Below are 19,550 nucleotides of genomic sequence, written 5' to 3' on the forward strand. Positions count from 1 at the left end.
GCATAAGCATAGCAACTCTTTGTAAGGCAGCAACACAATTTAAGAAAAAAAAAAGTAACTTGAATAATTTGCTGTAGAGAGAGCCAAGTAACTTACAGTTTGTAGTTCTTAATTCTATGCACATAACATTATAAAAGATTGACATAATTTGTTCTGTGAACTCAAGCAGCTCAAGCAAAAGGTCTTGTCTGGGTCCTGTGAATTACAGTGGTTTGCATTAATAGGAGTCAATGGATCTGCAGAGCTCAAAATCTGCTTGGCAGAGCATCAGTTGGGCTCCAGTTACAAACAGATCTTAAAAACTGCTCGAGTCAACACAAGTGCTGTGCAAAGCTTGCCCTGGCAGACAGTCCTACCAGCGAGAGAACAGTGACAAATGGAGCTGGGAATTCCAAGGAGTAGACTACAGAATCCTGTCATCCAGGAAAAACCAAATGGAGTTCCGTGCTTTACCTTGTTGCTTGTAGTGTTAACAACACAGCCAGAAAATAGCAAACAACCAGACAATGAGGCATCATGTAGCCAAGCTTATCTGGGTAACCCAAGAACTCTGTAAGTGACCAACAGGACAATTACTAACAGAGGGAAAGAAATAGAGATCAGAAAGAGAATGTGAGGGGCATTTTTCTTAGTTTTTCCTAAAGCATTAATCAAGTACATCCCAGGTTTGAGTCTTCTAGTATTTTACTCACTTTTATTAGATGTTCAGTTCTTTTCTTGAAATAAATTCAAACAATAAAATTTTGCACATTAACAAAAAAGGAGTCTCAAATTCTTCCGCGTAAGAATTTGCTGGAATGATTGACCCTGCATGTACATCCATCCTTGCCTACAGGGTTAGTTCTTGGGAGTAACCACTCATTTTCACTGAAACGTCCACACAAACATGAAATCTGGAGCTAGTTAGGAAGACAGCTATTCAAAGTGTGGATGAACTGCATCCTGTTTCCTGGTGGGAACCTAGTGAGAGGTTTACTGCCTTCCAGACCAGAAAAGGGCTCCTTATTTACTTCAAGAGAAGCTATTCAGTTCTGAGCAGCAAAGTATTTTAGCAAGGATAATTAGCCTTTCTAAAACAAAAGGAAAATACATGAGAAGAAATTCGTAAGGTGATGCAATACACAAGTGCACTTGTACTACCATTAGCATAATAAGTAATTGAAATGTATATAAACATGTACATCTGATCCTGTAATCAAAATTATCTTCTTCATATTGCAGGCCGTATTAATAAAAAGGCAAAACATAGCAACCCTGGCAGGTAAATTACCCAGTCCCATGTATCATCGAGAATCACCTCCCATTTAGTGTTCTATAAAAGCCATTACCTAACAGTGATCTAGTGGTAAGGCAGTTTGTTATCCATCCCTTCCTTACTGAAATAAGCACGGCCTCATGCACCAGCTCAGGAGATTCATTCAATCGGATGCCAAAGGTATGTGACTGGGTATAATAGAGTACTTGACCAAGAGCTTTGTTATTTGTCATCTTGTTCAAAAGTAGCAATAATGTACCTTTTCAAGGTACAACAAAGAAGGGAGAGCTCAAAAATCTTGTAGAAAAATAACTGTATTTTTACTTAAGCAATTAAAGAAGACTTTAGCTATTGGCCCTCTATGCATTTAGAATAAAGCTAATACAGTTTTACCTAGGCAAATGCTAAATAGCATTTTCTAAAGAAATCTGGAAGTAGAGTGAGGATTCTTTAAGACATTCACGAAGTAGTGGAAATGAAAGCAGCAGCATGCTATTATCAGATAATCCTAGACATTAAAGGTAAATCTTTCAATATTTTTCTCAGGTGAAACATCATTTCTACACACTACTATTTACTGTACTAGCTATGCACAAGAGCTGAAATACAGCTTAGTTTCATGTTTGCTTAGCTTCAAAGTTACACCTCTGCTGATTAAGGTAGCTAGTGTTTTTTCATGGCACTGGACTTTCATGTAGGGACATGCTCTCACTCTCATACCTAGCACAGTACATATAGGAGAAATATGATATACATAAATATGATATACATTTCAGCATGATATACAAAACCACACATGGCTGAACAGATTTGCAGTGGGTTCCAATAATCACTCGAGCTAGGAGAGAAACTTTTGAACAGTTTTGTACTGAACAGACTGATGATAAAACAAGGTCATAGTAAATTATGTAACATTGATCAAAGTTCTTACACAGATCTTAACACCATAAAGTAAATTATTTCCCTTCAGAAACATTTTGAAATCCAGCACCACCTGGGATTTCATTATCACAGTCCAGAGACTGTGGACCAAAGAAATGCCCCAGGGTACTGATGTGGTCACGATGTGGCTGAGGTGGCTCTGGCAGATGAATCCTACATCCCTTTGTTCCTTTGCCCAGCTGTAATAGCCTCAAGTAAGTCAGTCATAAAAAGGCTGAATTCTCTTCCAGCCACACATGCAAAATATTCAACCTAATTTTTGGTTAAAAACAGAAAAGGGAAGCATTTAATTGTTGTTAAACACTGACTGAAATAACACATTTTCAGATATTAATAACTGTCTCACAAACTTTCTTTGATTTACTGTTCTTATCAACTTACTTAATGCCAAAATAAAGTAGTGGATAACAATCCATAAAGGAAGAACTTTGCAAAAAGAGTGACCCAATTATGACAAGGTACAAAAAAGGTCTTATGAAGCTTCTCTCATCTGGATATTTTGGGAGAAAAAATTGATGTTTAAATTCATGCCCAAAAGATTATTCAGCATTAAGCATAAGAAAGTTACTGCAGTTCCAGGTATTGATTACAATCATTATTAAACTTAGATTTAAAAATTGTTTGGTTTATTCTATTATCAGTTTATAGAAAACATGGCACCAATGGAAACTAAACCCATCCCATTTCAAAGCTATGGAATCAGACAAGTATGAAACTCAGAAAATGAGATTAGATATTCTTTTCAACCTGAAACCTTCCAAGTCTTATCCTGAAAAATTTAATACTGAAAGAGTGAAATTCCCTTTCATACCATTCCATATGGTTCATTTTTAACCTTATTTGCACGTGTGCAAGACCAGTCCTTTACTGAGTTGTTACTGTAAAAATGAGATGTTTAACTTTTCACATAAGCTCACAGCAATTTATGGTTTTAGACCCCTGAGGTATGTCAAAATCCAATCTTTCCCACAGAAGTGGAACTACTCTTAAGTTAAAGTGCTTAAACATTTGTGTGCTTGAAATACTGCAAGATACATAGTTTGTATTTGGGGCAGCACTGGCCTCATCTCTTAGCACACAACTCTTCCATCCTCAGAAGCAAGTTCATTACTTAAAGAGAGAATTTACAATTAAAGGGAAAATTTACATCTGCTTTTCATTATCAGAATTATGTGGATGGTTAAATGCTAATTATTTTTTTTAATTTTAACTTTGTTGCATATTCAGAAATACTGGAAAAGATGCGATTGTATTTAATAAAGAAACTGCTGCCAGATTTGGAAGACAGAAGGAAATTTCATGAGAAGTTTGCCTCATCCACTTCATTTCATGGTGTGCAGAACATTGTCCAGACACAGAGCAAGGCTCGCAGGGCACTGTGGCTGCTGATAGTCATAGGGGGCCTTGCCATTGTTATTTGGCAGATCTGCAGTCGCTTCATCTACTACTTCAGCTGGCCAACCACAACTACAGTGGTGGTTCAGTATGTGGAAAACGTCAAATTCCCTGCTGTGACCTTTTGCAACATGAACAGGTAAAAAATTATGTCTGTTGTTTGCTCTTGAGACACAACACATCTTTTATCTGAAAACAGTCAGGTTCCACAACTTGTTTGGACAGATCACATAAACCAAGGAAAATATGGCTATGAGGGGCATGTCTTCCACACCACCAGACCATACTTAAATGTAGATGAAAATATGAAAAACAAGAAAGAGAGGCTGCTTTTATAATCTTCCCCTTCCTTCAGATGATTTTTAAGTTTCACAACAGAAGTTAGAATAGAAAAACTCCTCTGGTGATAGCATTCCATGTATGATTTTGCTTTTCAGTGTAACTAAGGGACAGCCATCAGCCACATTCAAGGTAAAAACAAAAGGTAAGATTAGCAAATGATTTTAAGTAGAAACATCACGCAAAAGGAAAAATCTGAGGTAAATCAGATACTCTTTTTTCAGAGGTACTCAGCCTTTACAACTTCAGCTGATATCTGGGGTTTTTGCAGGAGGAAAGCATTTGGATTGTTTGGAAATCATGTGTCTAAGCAAGAATTTCACTACGAATTTCTGCATTTGAAGACAATGGCCAACATTCACTGCAGCCACTTCAAAAAAAATCTAATAAAATTGTGGCCTGATTTTTAGAGCAAATAATTCAGGAATAGTTTTAAAACACAGAAAGTTTATCCACATTTTTTTCATCAAAAAATAGTAAGTTTTCTTATTTTCTACCTTTTGCTGGCAGAATCAGCCAGAAGTCCATGTCTCAAAGACCTGAAGTTGTTCTGCCTCCTTATGCCACCTTCCATTACCCTGGGTTATACCACACAAAGTGCACTGCAGGCAGAAGTCCCTCTGGATGCAGTGGGCTGGCTGTTATGAACCTGCCTCACTTCTTGTAACTATAGCAGCAGAACACTGTAGGGAGTCAGCTGCTGAGCATGGCATTTTTCCATCTAAGTAACAGTTTGCTGCCATATTCATCTGCCAGTCATGCTGTGCTTATCCTCCCCTCCTGTTTTTACTAACTGGGGGTTTTATCATTAGCAGGACAAAGAGGCACAGCACTCCCTTTGTCTTTATTTTTTAACTCTAATTCAGTTGAGAAGAGCTGTTCCTCTTAATCTTCCTTAAACCAGGGCATTAAGATCTATTACAAAAATATGTTACATTATTACATTATTAAAAATAAGATAAAATGTCAATTCTAAAGAACATGGCATTACAATTTCATTTGTGCTTATTATCTCTTCAAACTTATAACTTCTGTAAAGCCTTACTTTACTTCAATAAAGAACTTCAACGCTGTACATAATGAAAGCGCCACCAAAGTCTCATCATGTTTTTGAGACTTTTCAAGTGGATTCAAAGAGTAAAGACCACCCTTGATTTAAACCACCATGCCATCAGCTCATAGGAAGGTACACTGTCTACAGTGAGGTGTAGTACCTTAGTAAAGCAGGTGCACAAGATTGCTGCAAACGAGCTTAGAAAATTCAATTTTCCAAATTAAGGAAGACAGCTTTTTTTAGAAAGGGACAGCTCCTCTCAGCCAGTTTCCCACATGTAAATGCAATTGTTTAGCATGTCATTGGTTCTACAAATCTGGTTGTTGGATTACATGAATGGTTAATCTACTCAGGGGATTTGCTTTTTATGTTTAAACAACAACCACGCACAACAGAAATGTTTCCTACATGACTGACCAGAATAGCCACAGGAAGGTGCCTATTTTCTGTTTCCAGGTATGGAAGACACATTCCTAGAGACAGAGACTATATTGTCTACTCATGTTGTAGAGATCAAACTGCAACCCAGTGACCAAGAATCACTTATACTTTGTGAGCAGACAGCAAACTGTGTCACAGTTCTGTCAAGAGCAGCCTTGAGACCAGTCCTATAACTACAGAATCCCAAGCAATTCTTTCTCCTTCTCACTTGACAGGTTTCAGGCTCATGCAGTGAGCAACCTCAAAGCAATTTTTATTATTTGGAACATTGTATCTGCAATTCTCCAAAAATTTTCTATGGATGATAAATATTTCCAGGAGTTAAATTACTTCCTTCTTGGGAACCAGAACTTCAGCATCAAAGACTTTACAAGGGAAAATGGGTTTTATCTGAACAGCAGCACATTGCTAGAATGTGATTTTTTTGGAAAACCATGTTACCCACAGGTATGTTTATTGAAACAGTAGCATGGAGAGGAAGGGGATATATTCTTATACTCAACTTAAGACATCTAGCTTTGCCAGCTGCTCCCCTGTGTTCCTTCATAGTCAGACAATAAAGAACAAAAGTCTTGCTCTAAATCCACTGACTGCAGAGACAGTCTGCAGGACTCTCTGAGCTCTAAGATAGGATTTCAGTTTAAATTGCTCTCTGCCTAATGCCACTTCTACACAGATAACAGCCTTTGAAAACTGTCATACCTCCAGGCTGGATCTAACAACCTTTTCCAGCACTGGCCGATAATGAAGAAGAGTTTGAACGAGTTTTTTTTTTTTGCACGATGTGATTCTGTAGGGTTGTTCTTGAGGTTAAGACTATAGACAGCCATGGTAATGAGAGTCCATAGAATTTTAAATATTGAAATGAAAATAGCCCATCTTCAGGACTTTGGGACAATAGCCAAAAAATACGATCATCTCGTTTTTACATCAATTCTTCTGTAAAGGAACTCTCAATTTAAACAGAAAATGTGAACAAAAGTCAAGTCAATATCCATTCAGTTTAATCTAACTTTTAGACATGCTTTAGTTTCTAAAATTAGGCATTAGAGACTTCTCTTAACTGGAAGACACTAGTGCCAAGAACCAAAACTAAAGCAATAAGATGCAGTCATATTAAAGTCTAAGGTGATTTCAGGAAAATATTCAAACATTGTACTTTCATATGTAAAGTGACTTTTAGTTTTTAAACAGTCTTCACTAAGCAGATGACAGAAAAAATTAAAAAGTTATTTTTTGAATATATAATTTCTATATAATGTAACAGATATAGCAATAACACAGGACCACATTAAATTATTCTGAGCAGCTCATAAATATTAATAAAAAATGTGAAAATTCTCCTTCAAACTTCATTTTCTGTAGAAAGGGCTGAAATACGGTTAAATAATTCATCAATTACCACTTTTCTGATTGTAATATTGAGGACTTTGTAGGAAAAAATAAAACAAAATAACCAAACAACCCCAGTAGTCCCTCTCTTGCATTGTAATTAACTAAAGAAACTGCATGTGCTCTTTCTTTCATTTCACTCTTCCCTATTTTCCTTTATTAAAGGATTTTGAACATATTTTCACTGAATATGGAAACTGCTTTACTTTTAATCACAATGATCTTTCAGCAAGAAGAGTGAGTTTGTCTGGAAGAGGCTTACATTTGCTTTTTGATGTCCAGCAGGTACAGTTATCCTAAGGATTATAAGCAATGAATCATGTACTAACTTGTAAATTAGTGGAAGGGTTTAATTGGCCTGGTTTGGGATTTTTATTTGATTGGGCTTACACGGACCTCCAGAATTCCATGCATAAAATTCAAAATCAAGACTATTTCCATGTGAGAGGGTATTTTAAAGGTCAGGTGTTGCCAGTTTCTAAGTAGCACCAGATTTTATTTACAGCAGCTGCAGCAGCTCAATGCCATCCAAGACCTGGTCTTTGAACTGTAAATTGTTTCTGACATTAGAATTGTCTTTGACCAACAAAAAGCAGAAAACAGGGAATATCCCTTTGTGAGAACAGGGAAGAAAACTAACAGATTGATAATCGACTTAGACATTGGCTTTTGTCCTCTAGGAATTATGAGTCAGGAATGAAAGGTTCTGAAGAGAATAACAGAAAGTTTGCTGAAATGTGATGGGTAGTTGCAAGTGAAAGGAAGAAATTTCCAAGTTATGAGTAAATGCTCATCCATGACTTCTTGTATTTAAAACTGGGGGATGCTGAAAGGAATTAAAAGGTTAAAAGTTTATAGCAATTTGAAGGAAACCAAGGGAGGTAATGAACAAAAGAAATTCAAGTCAGTTTGCTTCTATACTTTCCTGTAAATTGCCAAAAAAGTTACTAAATAGCATAGTACCACAATAAATATAGGTAAAGGTTCAGATGGGTAAGCAAAGCCAAAACTACTTTAAACAATTCTTTTTGTTTTAGGACAAATTCACTGACGAACCTACTCTTGGTTATACTGATGCTGGAATAACTTTTGTAGTCCATTCACCCCAAGAGCTTCCACGTTTTGATGGTTTAGGTTTACTGACACCAGTGGGGACACACGCACAGGTAGCAATCCGCCAGCTGAAGGTAAGGACGTTGCCAATCAACTGGAAATAGGGTTTTTTACTGTCTCTAATTCTCTTCTGAAGCACTGACAATGAATCAGACATTTTGGAATGTAAAATATTTATTATGCCTTAGTGGCTCCAAAAAATAACATTTCCTCCAGACACAAATTAAATTACTGCTGTTTGGGGAAGGATATCACTGGTTTTCCTAATTTATCAAAGTCAGCCTTTCTTTCCTGTAAATTTATCACCTCATTGACAAATAATGATAAAAGGACACCACAGAACTTCCCTATCAACACATTCTGCTACCATTAAGGGATTCTCACATTCCTAGCAGAATCCCAGCAGAGTGGAGTACCATTTTGCACTAAACTGTCTGATCAGGCCCTGCTTTTGCTGTCAGAGAGGGGAGATGAATTTTTAATCCCGAGAGCATGAACTGTATTTGCCTCTAATTAAATCACAGTGTTACAGCTTATGTCTTCAACAGGCTTCCTGCGGAACTTGAAAACATGGAAAAACAATATCTACATTTAAAACAGACCCCCCCAAAAAATGTATCTTTTGTTATTATTACCCTACAGTCAATTATCCAGGAATACCCATGGGGAGAGTGCAAGCCTGACATAAAGCTTCGGTACCACAAGATTTACAGTACTAATGGATGCTTGCTGGAATGCAAAGCCCGGTACATACAGGACTGGTGTGGCTGTTTACCATTTATTCTTCCAGGTATTTCTCAGGAGTATCATCACTGCACACACTGATCACCTTCTTGGAACACCTCACATATTATTGAATAGCCAATGAGATAAAGCACATATCTGAGGGAAATCGCCATCTGAGATTAATCAAAATTCCAAGGAAACAAGCAAAATATTTGGTCAAGCCTAGATCTAGCATCTGGGTCATTGTCTAGTCTTAGGATACAGCCCAAAAGATAGAAAAAAAACCAATTATGCCTCAGGAGCGTGAGACAGGTCTGTAGTCCTCAACCTGACTTCCTAAGGAGCTGGTACTAAATCTGTAAGAAGGCATATATTTTCACATGCAATCCAGACAACTTACTCTGCAGGCAGGTGTTCAGCAACCACAGCAGAAGAACTTGCTTGAAGACAGAATCTCAGGACCCATACATGAGCCACAGAGAGAGCCTGGCAGCAGCAAAGGCTCTACAAAATCCAAAAAGCTGTATGGAGCCTTCTAATCAGCCTCAAATGTGGAGCACCAGCTGCATGCTGTAATACTCCCCTACAGTATCCAGGCTTCTTAATCACTCTAGAAATGTAAAGCCGTAACACTGAGCTCTCACACCTTTTCAGCATTAAATGTAACAACAATACTGTCGCCTAAAGAAAGAGTTGGAACCCAAATCTTTGCCTTTGCACATCTTTTTTCACAACTGGTGGGCAAGAAAGCCACTAGATGAAAGAAAAGCCACAAGAGAGCCTGCACTTTCTGACTCATATTTTCTAAATATGCTCAAGCAAGGCAGAATGCTCTTACTAAAGTAGACCCATTAATTCTGGGGTTTAATGGTAGACCCATTAATAGACTGTTCTTTTGAGAACTCCCAGGAAAGGAGGTGGGCAGTCTTCTGCAAACTGTCATGGAAAAGAGGTTGCCAAGGCAATTAAGTCTGGGTCTCCCATGCCAAGGGTGACAGCTTTATGTAACTTTATACAAGGACAAGTTAGATAAAGGAGAGCAATGCCTTCTGGAACTGTGTTCTAAACTTCTACACATTTCCATGTGAGGGAAAAAAAATTAAAAATGGGGTGAAACTGAGGCCATCTGAAATCTGAAAATTTTGCTCTAGCTCAGCACAATATCTCACCCCCTAGGTCTCAAAAAACTCCTGTATGAAGTTCAAAATTTCTGCAGAAACACACGGGATGGAATCACATATAAAATCTACCTTACTTTGGGTTTGTTTGTTTTTTTTTTTTAATTTCCACTAGGAAAAGCAGAAATTCTTGTCTTTAGCAAGCAAACACAAAGAGTGAGCCACAAGCTTAAAGGCAGTTCAGACTGGTACACATAATGAAGGTGTTTGCTCCAACAGCAGCCTCCTGGCTTGGTCTGTTGTGTCTCTTCACTCTGTAACCCTCCTAGTGCCGGCAACTGGACTGTGCCCAACTGAATTGATTTCTCAGTTGTGTAATCATTAACATGAGGTGGTAAGCAGGCTTTGATGGTATCACATTTCAGTTTAGTACAAATAGAGCTAAGGGTTAGATGGTTAATTGAGGTTCCTAAGTATTTTTTACTTCTTTTTAGGAAATGGAACAGAATGTGACTTGCTGAAGTTTTACAAATGTGTTTATCCAGCAGTCTGTAAGTAATAATTTCATATTCATGTTTTTCAAGCCAATTCCAAATAGTAGACAATATCTATCAATTTAACCAAAATACTGAAAGTAATCTGAAATGGAGTACATCCCAGTTCATTTAATGTTCTGAAAACAGAGACCAGACAGAGCATGAAATACATGCCCATTACCAAGCCTCTGGCTAGGCTTTTCACATCTTCATGGTATTCTTCAAGATCTGACATTGTATTCTTTATGCAAGTAGAGTGAACAGCACAGTAATAACAGGTTTGTTGAGTGGTAAAAACATAAACCATTGATTTCAAGGTTTTATCTTTTTGAAAGTAAATTATAAATTTTAAAAGCACTCCAAATGCAATTTTTTTTCCATAAACAAATAATCTGTACACACTGGATATAAAATTTGTAAATCACTACAACAGACTGGAAAATACTTAAAATGGTAATGTGAGAAGTAAGTTTTCATTTACTTCAGAAAGCTTTGTTTTATAATCGTTTTGGTTTCAATTGTGTAATGTGACTCTGAGTGATTAGTAGACTCAGAAGTTGGTGGGGTGGACTGTTTTGATAAGGTGTGTGCAACATTCAAGCCAAACCTACTACTCTGAACAATTACTTTTTTTTTCCTGTAGCTATTTTGAAATGGATTCCACTAAATTCACATTCTTATATAACCATGATCTTTAAATGCCTGTCATGAGGGAAGATGTATATTATTTTACTTGATAGATACTCAGTGACTGAATTTCAAAGAAACCACAGAGCAATAAGCAAAAAATTACCCCAAATTCCTCTGAAGGATGGACAGAATTCAGAGCTGGATCCCAGAAGGTTTGTAGATATATGGTCCCCAGGATCTCATTTTAGGGGCTGTCTCTTCTTTGACAGTGTAGGAGAGATAACACATCTGATAACAAAATCTCAATTAACAGCACACTTATCCAGTATCTGGAGGACCTACTAAGAGCATTATTTAAGAACTCTAAAGGCTGCCTCTCCAGAATAAAATCCACAACCCCAGCATCTCTGGAGAGTATTTCAAGTCATCAGCTAACAGGCTGAGATAGCTCCTCCTCTGTGCTTTCCAAAAGTGAGAAGCCCACAAGCAGAGTGAACAGACACAACCTCTGCCACCTCACAAACAGGCAAATAGAGCATCACAGGCAGGAGATGACAGTACTCATCTCACAGTGATAGCTTATGATTTAGGAAATATTTATGTCTTACAAATTGTCATCCACAGTGTTTTTCTCTAGCTTTCCCAGATTTTTGTAATGATTATTTTCTGTAATTCCTTGTTAGATGAATGGCTTTCCACTGGTAAGTATTCACTTTTCTTGGGATAATTAATCCACACATTTATCAAAGACAATTAAAAGTAATTTAGTATTTTTTAAAGTTTTTAATCTGTGTACTTTTTTAGAAATATTATATAAATTATTTCTTCTGAAATTTCAGATGATATAGAGATAAAAGGATTATGTACAGTAGGAACACACAATTCCACTTGTCCTACCCCATGTGAAGAAACAGATTATCCTACCACTGTCACCTATGCAAACTTTGGAGGAGAAAACGCCATAAAATATTTTTCTACAAAACTGAATAAAAGCCCAGAATACATCAGGTAATCTGGCTTAACACCTTGTCTAACAAAGAAATTATTGATTCCTTTTAACCATGCTAACAGAGGGTATGATGAAAATATGACCTTAAAAAGGTATTTTATGTGCGGTATTATTATCATTGTCTGTGAGATAACATAATCTCTTGGACAAAACTGGTTGAGATTTATACAAATTCTTATCTATATTGATGTATATATGGATTACACACATAGATACATATATATATATATTTAGATACACCTATGACTGGATAACAAAGTAATATAAAAATGGGTAATGCAATTACAAAGTAATATTCTCAATTACCTTCTCAGTCAGTAATCTAACAAAATTTTTTGATCACTGTTTCAATTAGGAATAAAAAAGCAGGGTTATCAAATCTATTCACAATCAATTCAGTAGAGAAGACAAATCTTCACAATTCCACAAATTAAGGAAAAGGAAAAACACAAATAGATGCTGTATGAAGTTTTTCTCCTTTCAGCCTATTCCCAAAGGAAACTTTTTAAGTACTGAAGACCTGGGTTTTATTGTAGCAGCAATGCCACAGATTTATTAAGGTTTTCTATTGTTAGAAGAATTCCCTAATACCATTTATATCATAAAAGCTATTTAGAAAAACTTTGGTATCACATTAATTCTCACGAGGTAGCAGAAGAGTGAAACAGGATGGTTGTGGGACTGAAAGCACTACACAGAAAGAGGAGGTTGTTCTCCACCCAACAGAAGATACCTCCTAGTGTGAAAACATCTGAACAGCACTGACTACATCTTTTATGCAGGAAAAGGTGATAGGACTTATGTTATGCATAGAGCTGTGTTGCTCAGTATGCAGATTGCACTAACCTAATCTGCATAATTTTAAATTCAGAGATGCCACGTGTCCTTACACTTTAATAGACCATACGTGCCTTACTGTTACAATATAACAAATTGGCACCAGACTTCCTTGCAAACACAAGCATTATATATATAAAAAATTTAATTATTCCCAGATTTTTAAGGTTTTTTTTGCTAGAAAGGTCTGATCTAGTTGTCAAAGAAAATTTAATACAGTTTTATTCACTGAATTGCCTCTTACAGCCAGAGATGTCAGCAGTACAAATACGTATTAAGGCAGGTGCTATGTGAGCTCGTAGTATATACAACATGAAAGGACATTTATAAACAACTGTAGAAAATTTGATTCACGAAATATCTATGAGTTTCATTGTCTCAGAGACTTTAGTTTTCTCACTTTTGAAGCCATCAGTCTGCAAATGCTTCCATTGCTTATACATGCACAGGAACTATACAAATCATAAAATGATTGGGTTGGATGGGACCTGTAATGGTCAACTAGTCCAACTCCCCTGCAGTAGCAGAGACATCTTCATCTACATCAGGTTGCTCAGAGCCCAGCCCAACCTGACCTTGAATGTTTCCAGGCACAGGTCATTCACCACCTCACAGGGCAACCTGTTCCAGTGTTTCTCCACCCTTGCTATAAAAATGCCTTCCTTATACCTAGTCTGAATCTACCCTCTCTTAGTTTACAGCAATTACTTCTTGCCCTCTATCTACAGGCCCTATTAAAAAGTCTGTTCCCAATGAATATTATGAAAATTAAACCTGTGGTTTTATGCAAACTATATTAATCCCTTGAGTACATTTATCTTTGCTGATTATTTTATTGTCTGCAAACATCATGCACAACTCAGTAAGTATTCAGTTAAGCAAGGGAATATACAGGAAATTCCCCTGTTACCAGGCCTTAACCAATAGGAATCCTGCTAACACATTAATGAGTACACATTTCAAACTATAAAACATAGAGATGTATTTATTTCTGAAGATGTAAGGAGGAAAACATTAAATATTTATTGGATAGTTCTGCCAGCAAATCCATCACAAGGGTAGGAGCCTTACTACAGAATCCAGGGGAACAAGATTATTTTTATACACCAGTGCTACCTGAGTTTTAGAATTATCACCCAAAGAGCTAGAAGGGATGATTTTGTACAGAAAATACTTTATTTTCGTGGATATTGTTAATGAGCTCATCATTGCTGTCAGACTAAAAACCTGTACCTGTTAACATATGGTCCTTCCGAGCTTGTGCAACATTAACATTTCTGAAGAATCATAGAATGGTTTGAGTTGGGATCTTAATGATCATATGGTTCCAGCCCCTGTGGGCAGGGAGGCCACCCTCTACATCAGGTAGCTCAAAGCCCCATCCAGCCTGGCCTTGAACAGACAGGGATGGGGCATCCACAGCTTCTCTGGACAACTTGTTGCAGTGTCTCACCACCCCCAAAGTAAATACTTTTTTCCCAATACCCAATATTTTCCTAATCTAAATCTACCCTGTTTCAGTTTAAAGCCATTTCCCCTTGTCCTCTTCCTACATGTCCTTGTAAGAAGTCCCACTTCATGTTTTTTGTAGGCCCCCTTTAGGTACTGGGAGGCTATAATTTTTTCCCAGAGGCTTCTCTTCTCCAGGCTGAACAGCCACAAGTGTCTCAGCGTGTCCTTATAAGTGCGGTGCTCCAGCCCTCTGATCATCTTCATGGCCTCCTCTGGACTTTCTCTACATCCTTTTTATGATGGAGCTCGACCAAACACTCCTGGACGTCCATTCTGTCCCCCTACTCCATTCTTCTACACCTTCCCTCAGTGCCACAGTCCATGTCATTAAAAAACATGTTAAACAGTACTGGTCCTAGTACTCTACTTGGACACTGAACCATTGACATTATGTGTGCAATCAGTTTTTGTGTCTGTTTTATTCCAAACCCATTATTTTTATATTCAATTTAAGGCTTGGCAGAGTCCTTCTGTAGACAAGATACCACAAAGAGGAGCTCTTCACTCAGGCATTTCACAGGTCTTGCTCCGAGATTTACCTATTCTTCCACTTTTGCAGCAGGCAAGAACATAATTAGGTGAGGCTACTAGCAGAGGGTAGAACTGAACATCCAAGTTTTAGACAAGCACTGCTCTGCACAAACATGCCAATTGAAATAACCACAATTACATATGCAGTTGCACATAATCAAAAGTGGTAGGCTACACTTTGCTTGACATTTCCACTCAAGTTTCTCTCAGTGACCCTTAAAAAATATGTGTCTATCCCTCAGTACAAATCTAGAGCTACCTTTTCAACACAGCAGTAAGATCTACTCGATAAACTGCTGTTGTTATTAGGACTTTGGGTTTTTTCCTTCTCTCATGTAACTGATTGTGATAACACTCATCTAATTTTTTATTAAAGACACCATTCACTCTCCCTGAACTCAGACCGTGCTGACAGATGTTGGTAAAAATGAACAGCACTCCTAACTGTCTCAAGTAAACTCTATGTATTTGTCATTAGGCAAAACCTTGTGCGTATTGAGATTAAATACCATGATCTGAGCTACAAAATAACACAGCAGCAGAAGGCCTTGACTATCTCTGAGTTGCTTGGTAAGTGAATGTTTAATATTTATTATTGATTAATAACTAATCTAAAACTAATAATTTTAAAAAATAGACAAAAAAAACCCCAACATTTTTCTAATTCTCTAACCTCCTGAATAAAAAACTACACAGGCTTCTGAACAAGAAGCCGTATTTTTTATACTGTAACAGTAATAATCATGTCTGTCTCGTGGTCACTTTTGATACTGTCATTCCATTAAAGAAGCTGTAGTATGGACTGCAGCTGAGAATAAGAATTAAGTTTGGCACTAGTTTATTGCTTTATCACAGGCAGGACTGTAAGAACAGTGATGTTTTGGGGATTTGCAGAGGAGAGGGAGAACATAGGGATGAGAAGCACGGGAACATCTAAAAAGGAATAGAAGTAGTAAATATTTTAAGTATCTGTTTCACAGTAGGATGTCCTATGTTGTACTTGCTTTATTTAAATTTTTCAAAACACATTAGTCTTCTTCAGTAAACATTCTTAAGAATATTAATTCTGTTTTCTTAAAGTGATGGATTACATAGATTGAATTTATTTAACACTTGAGCCTGGCAGGGCTTTGTTTGCTTGCTAGACTAAACCAGATACTTCAGATGACACATGTTTATTTCCTTCTCTTACAGCCGATGTAGGTGGCCAGCTTGGATTGTTTTGTGGTGCCAGTATGATTTCAATCATAGAACTGCTAGAGTATATTTTCACTAACTTCTGTTGGATGTGCATCTTTCTTCTTTTGAAAGCTCCAGAAATGCCTCAATGGAACAACCCATCCCAGAACCAATCAACACACAAGGAAAAAAAAAAGGGAATACAAGAATGTTAGTGGCTTGTAGAAGTGCTAAGAACTAACTGGTTTTGCAAATTCCCTTTCTTTTTAAGATACAAAGGAGACAGTAATGTTTTACACAACTCCTTCCTCTGCAGTCCTTATTCTCCCTTTTATTCCCTAAAACAATAAAATTGTGCTAAATAACTTTAAAGCATGCATTTCACAAAGTCTTGTTTTTCTTCTCATATAAAGTAAAATGCAATCTTTAACTTCTATTTTAATAAATTAATTTTTTAAATAGCATGGCAAGTGATGCTGATATATGATACAATTTAGCATTCATGACCCAGTTTTTGTCTTCTGTGCTTTGAGTGATGAGAAACAATACACATGCCAAATGATCTCCTAGAAATTTCTTGACTACCATAAATGTGGGGCATTGCTATTCTTAAAATGCAGATTCCTTATTAACTCCTTTTCCCCCTCACTATTACCAAGCATGAGCACATTTGGCCCAGCAGCCCTATAAAAAGGTTGTTCTAACCTCATTGTCCAAGGCAGGTACTAGACAACACAGAAGAAGAATGGAAAGAACAGAGCAAACATATTGCATGTTTTTCTGTATTTCTCTAAAGACTTCTCCCAGCCTCCAACAGTTTCTAACTGTGGAATTCTTAAGCCAAAAGAAATTATAGGTTTGGAACTAGGAACCAGATATTATCTGACTTCTGGATAAAAAGAAAAGCAGGGTAAAGTTTAAACATAGTAATCTAGCACACCTTGTATTTCAGAGATCAAAGTGTTTTGTAGCTATCAATCACAATGATTTGGTTTCTTGGCTTCTACTAATAAGGGCTAAATAAAAGAACATTAGTATTGTAAGGACTAAATGAAACGGAACTGGTATTGTTTCTGTCCAAAAGTTCAAGTGAAATAGAGCACAGAACATGCTAAAAAAATCAGCCAAAAAAAGCACCAGTCCCCAGAAAGGGAAGGTACTAGAATCTTTGCTTTGTTTAACAGGACTAAAATGACTTTTGCCTACTTGACTGACTTTGGACAAGGACAGCTGAAATCACGGCTTGGTTAGAGATTCTTTTAACATACACGGCAGAAGGAGCTCTGAAAGAAAGCATAAAGACTTGTTTTGCCCAAGGTCAACTGACAGACTCAGATTTTTATTTTTTTTCAGCAATGGTTTGTGATAAGATTATATAAAGCAATTGATTCCCCAGCACAGCTAAATTTAGCAAGTGTGCTGTGCAGCAGAGCAGAAGTAAGGCTGCTTTTGTAGTTTGATGTGACTACTCCTCTTATAGCAATAAAATTTTTCTGTTAAGGAAAATGTGTTAAGGAAATGTCTGCTGGCTACACTGGATGAGTGACAATGTCATATCTATAAGGACAGCAGAAGCAAGGTATTTTAACAGTTTGAACAGATCATCTCCTAGTTTAGCCTCTTATTTATTCAGTTTTCCTTTTCACAGGCGCACATCCATGCGCCAAGTAAACACACTGGCAAGCCTTTCCCATAGTAATTGATTCTAACATGGTAGTTCTAAGGATTAGTTTTACATGATTGGGAAAGCCCCCTTGGGCTCCTCCCAAGTCCTTGTCTAATGTGCAAAAAGAGATGCAACATAGAATTTTGTGAAAAAAATTTCAAAATACATTTTTAAATGCATTCTGCAGAAGTCATTAAGCTTTATTTAATGCTGTAGAGAATCTCACACTGTTGCACACATTTTCTGAAGATCAGAGAGAGGCAATTTAGTTATGTGGATAATGACCCGTGTTTGGGAGCTCTGAATTTTAGAGTATAGTTGCATTTCCTTATGAATTTTATAAGTATTTTTCATAGAGTATTGTTCAATTACCTTATACAGAGTATTCATTTTCAATCCCTGGGCAGCTGGTCAGAGTGTCAGAGCTGGTACAAGGAAGACAGACTTAATAAACTATGAGAGAACTTGCCATGAGAGACTGGAGTGGGGGAAGGTTGGAGACAGCTAAAGACACAAATTACCCCTTTTGACAAGTTTCTTTAGCTCATTTCCCTTCTTCTGTCTCACAACACTACTATTGCAAGGCACGTGGCAGACATTTCTAAAGCAGTGCCAGAAATTATAGTATTATTCAAGAAGAAATTGCATTTTTTTTTCCAAAGAGTTGAGGAAACAAGTCTGGCACTTGCTTATTCAGCAAAGCAAAATGTAGAAGGTACAGAATGGCCTGTACAGAAGGATTTGGAGCAGACTTTCAGAGAGTAGATGAATTCACTGCAACTTTCCACCAGTAGATGCCTCACTTACCTTAGGCTGCTGTTCACAAGGCTTCTTTTGCACAGTTGATTTCTCAGCACCTATTACAAAATTTCTCAGTGTAACTGAAGTCAGATTGTTTCCCTCTGGTTAATGATGTATCAGCCAGGGAAATATTTCAAAGGAGCTTCTGGCAAACCTGCCATTATTTAGACTGAACTAAGAGACATCATCTTTGCAGCACTACGGTTAGATTGATTTCTGAGGAAAACAAACAAACAGAAGTATACAACCATTCCCACTATGCATCAAAATAAGCTGATCAAAGCATTTCTTAAGGAACTTATGCAAGCCAGCTGATTTAATGTTGCTTAGGGAAGTGTTGGCTAAAGTAAAATAATTATCTTCACCAACTCTTTAAACTGAAACTATGGGGAGGGGGGGAAGTGTTTCCCTATATAATCACTCAAGTTTGAATGTAGTTAGCTGTGCCTACACCCCAGCCCAAATACAACTGTTTGCACTGTGTGTGAATCTGGTGCTGGCAAAACTTCAGAAAATAACTCTTCTTCACCTAAGCAGTACCTCATGGCAGCATGAAACAGCCAAGTTTCTTACAAATAAACATTGCCTTGCAGTTGCTCAGTATTTTGGAAATACAAACATCATCATGCAATTCTAAAAACTCCCAGACCAACATAAACCATAGTGTTTCACTCTCACTGTCTCTTAAAGTATGAAGTGTTTCCAGAACTTCATACTTCTGTACACAGAAGTGAATATCCCTTATTAGGTTATAAACATTAGTACATCTTGTCATACTAACTGTATCCAGAGGCAAACACACTTTTGTGTTGGCAGTTGGTGTGCACAATAAACTTAGGATACAGGAAATATCTCTAACTTCATACCATATTAATTACTTTGTGCAACATCAAAACATGACAGGGTTATAAATGATAAATTCTGTATGGTGAGGATACTGCTGCAGATCCAGGAGTAGCATCACATCTTATTCATGTTGCTTATGGCTATCCTGCACTGTTAACCCTCTTGCACTCTGTCACTTTATCCACCAGGAGATGCTCACCTCTGCTAACTGCTCACTAAAAGCAGTCA

The 19,550-nt window shown here is 37.2% G+C and overlaps 1 protein-coding gene across 1 annotated transcript; it reads left to right on the top strand.

Annotated features, from left to right (window-relative positions):
- Positions 1 to 1,395: 1,395 nt before the first annotated feature.
- Positions 1,396 to 16,360, top strand: ASIC5 (acid sensing ion channel subunit family member 5; the record flags this gene model as incomplete). The annotated part of the gene is made up of 10 exons (XM_083862541.1): positions 1,396 to 1,435; positions 3,425 to 3,731; positions 5,642 to 5,873; positions 6,984 to 7,103; positions 7,856 to 8,005; positions 8,574 to 8,721; positions 10,270 to 10,326; positions 11,781 to 11,949; positions 15,309 to 15,400; positions 16,025 to 16,360. The coding sequence occupies 10 exons, from the start codon at positions 1,396 to 1,398 to the stop codon at positions 16,222 to 16,224; spliced, it is 1,515 nt and encodes a 504-aa protein (XP_083718667.1). The 3' UTR covers positions 16,225 to 16,360.
- Between the last annotated feature and the right edge of the window lie 3,190 nt (positions 16,361 to 19,550).

This window comes from Zosterops lateralis (assembly GCF_965231275.1).
Source record: "Zosterops lateralis genome assembly, chromosome: 5".
NCBI lineage: Eukaryota > Metazoa > Chordata > Aves > Passeriformes > Zosteropidae > Zosterops > Zosterops lateralis.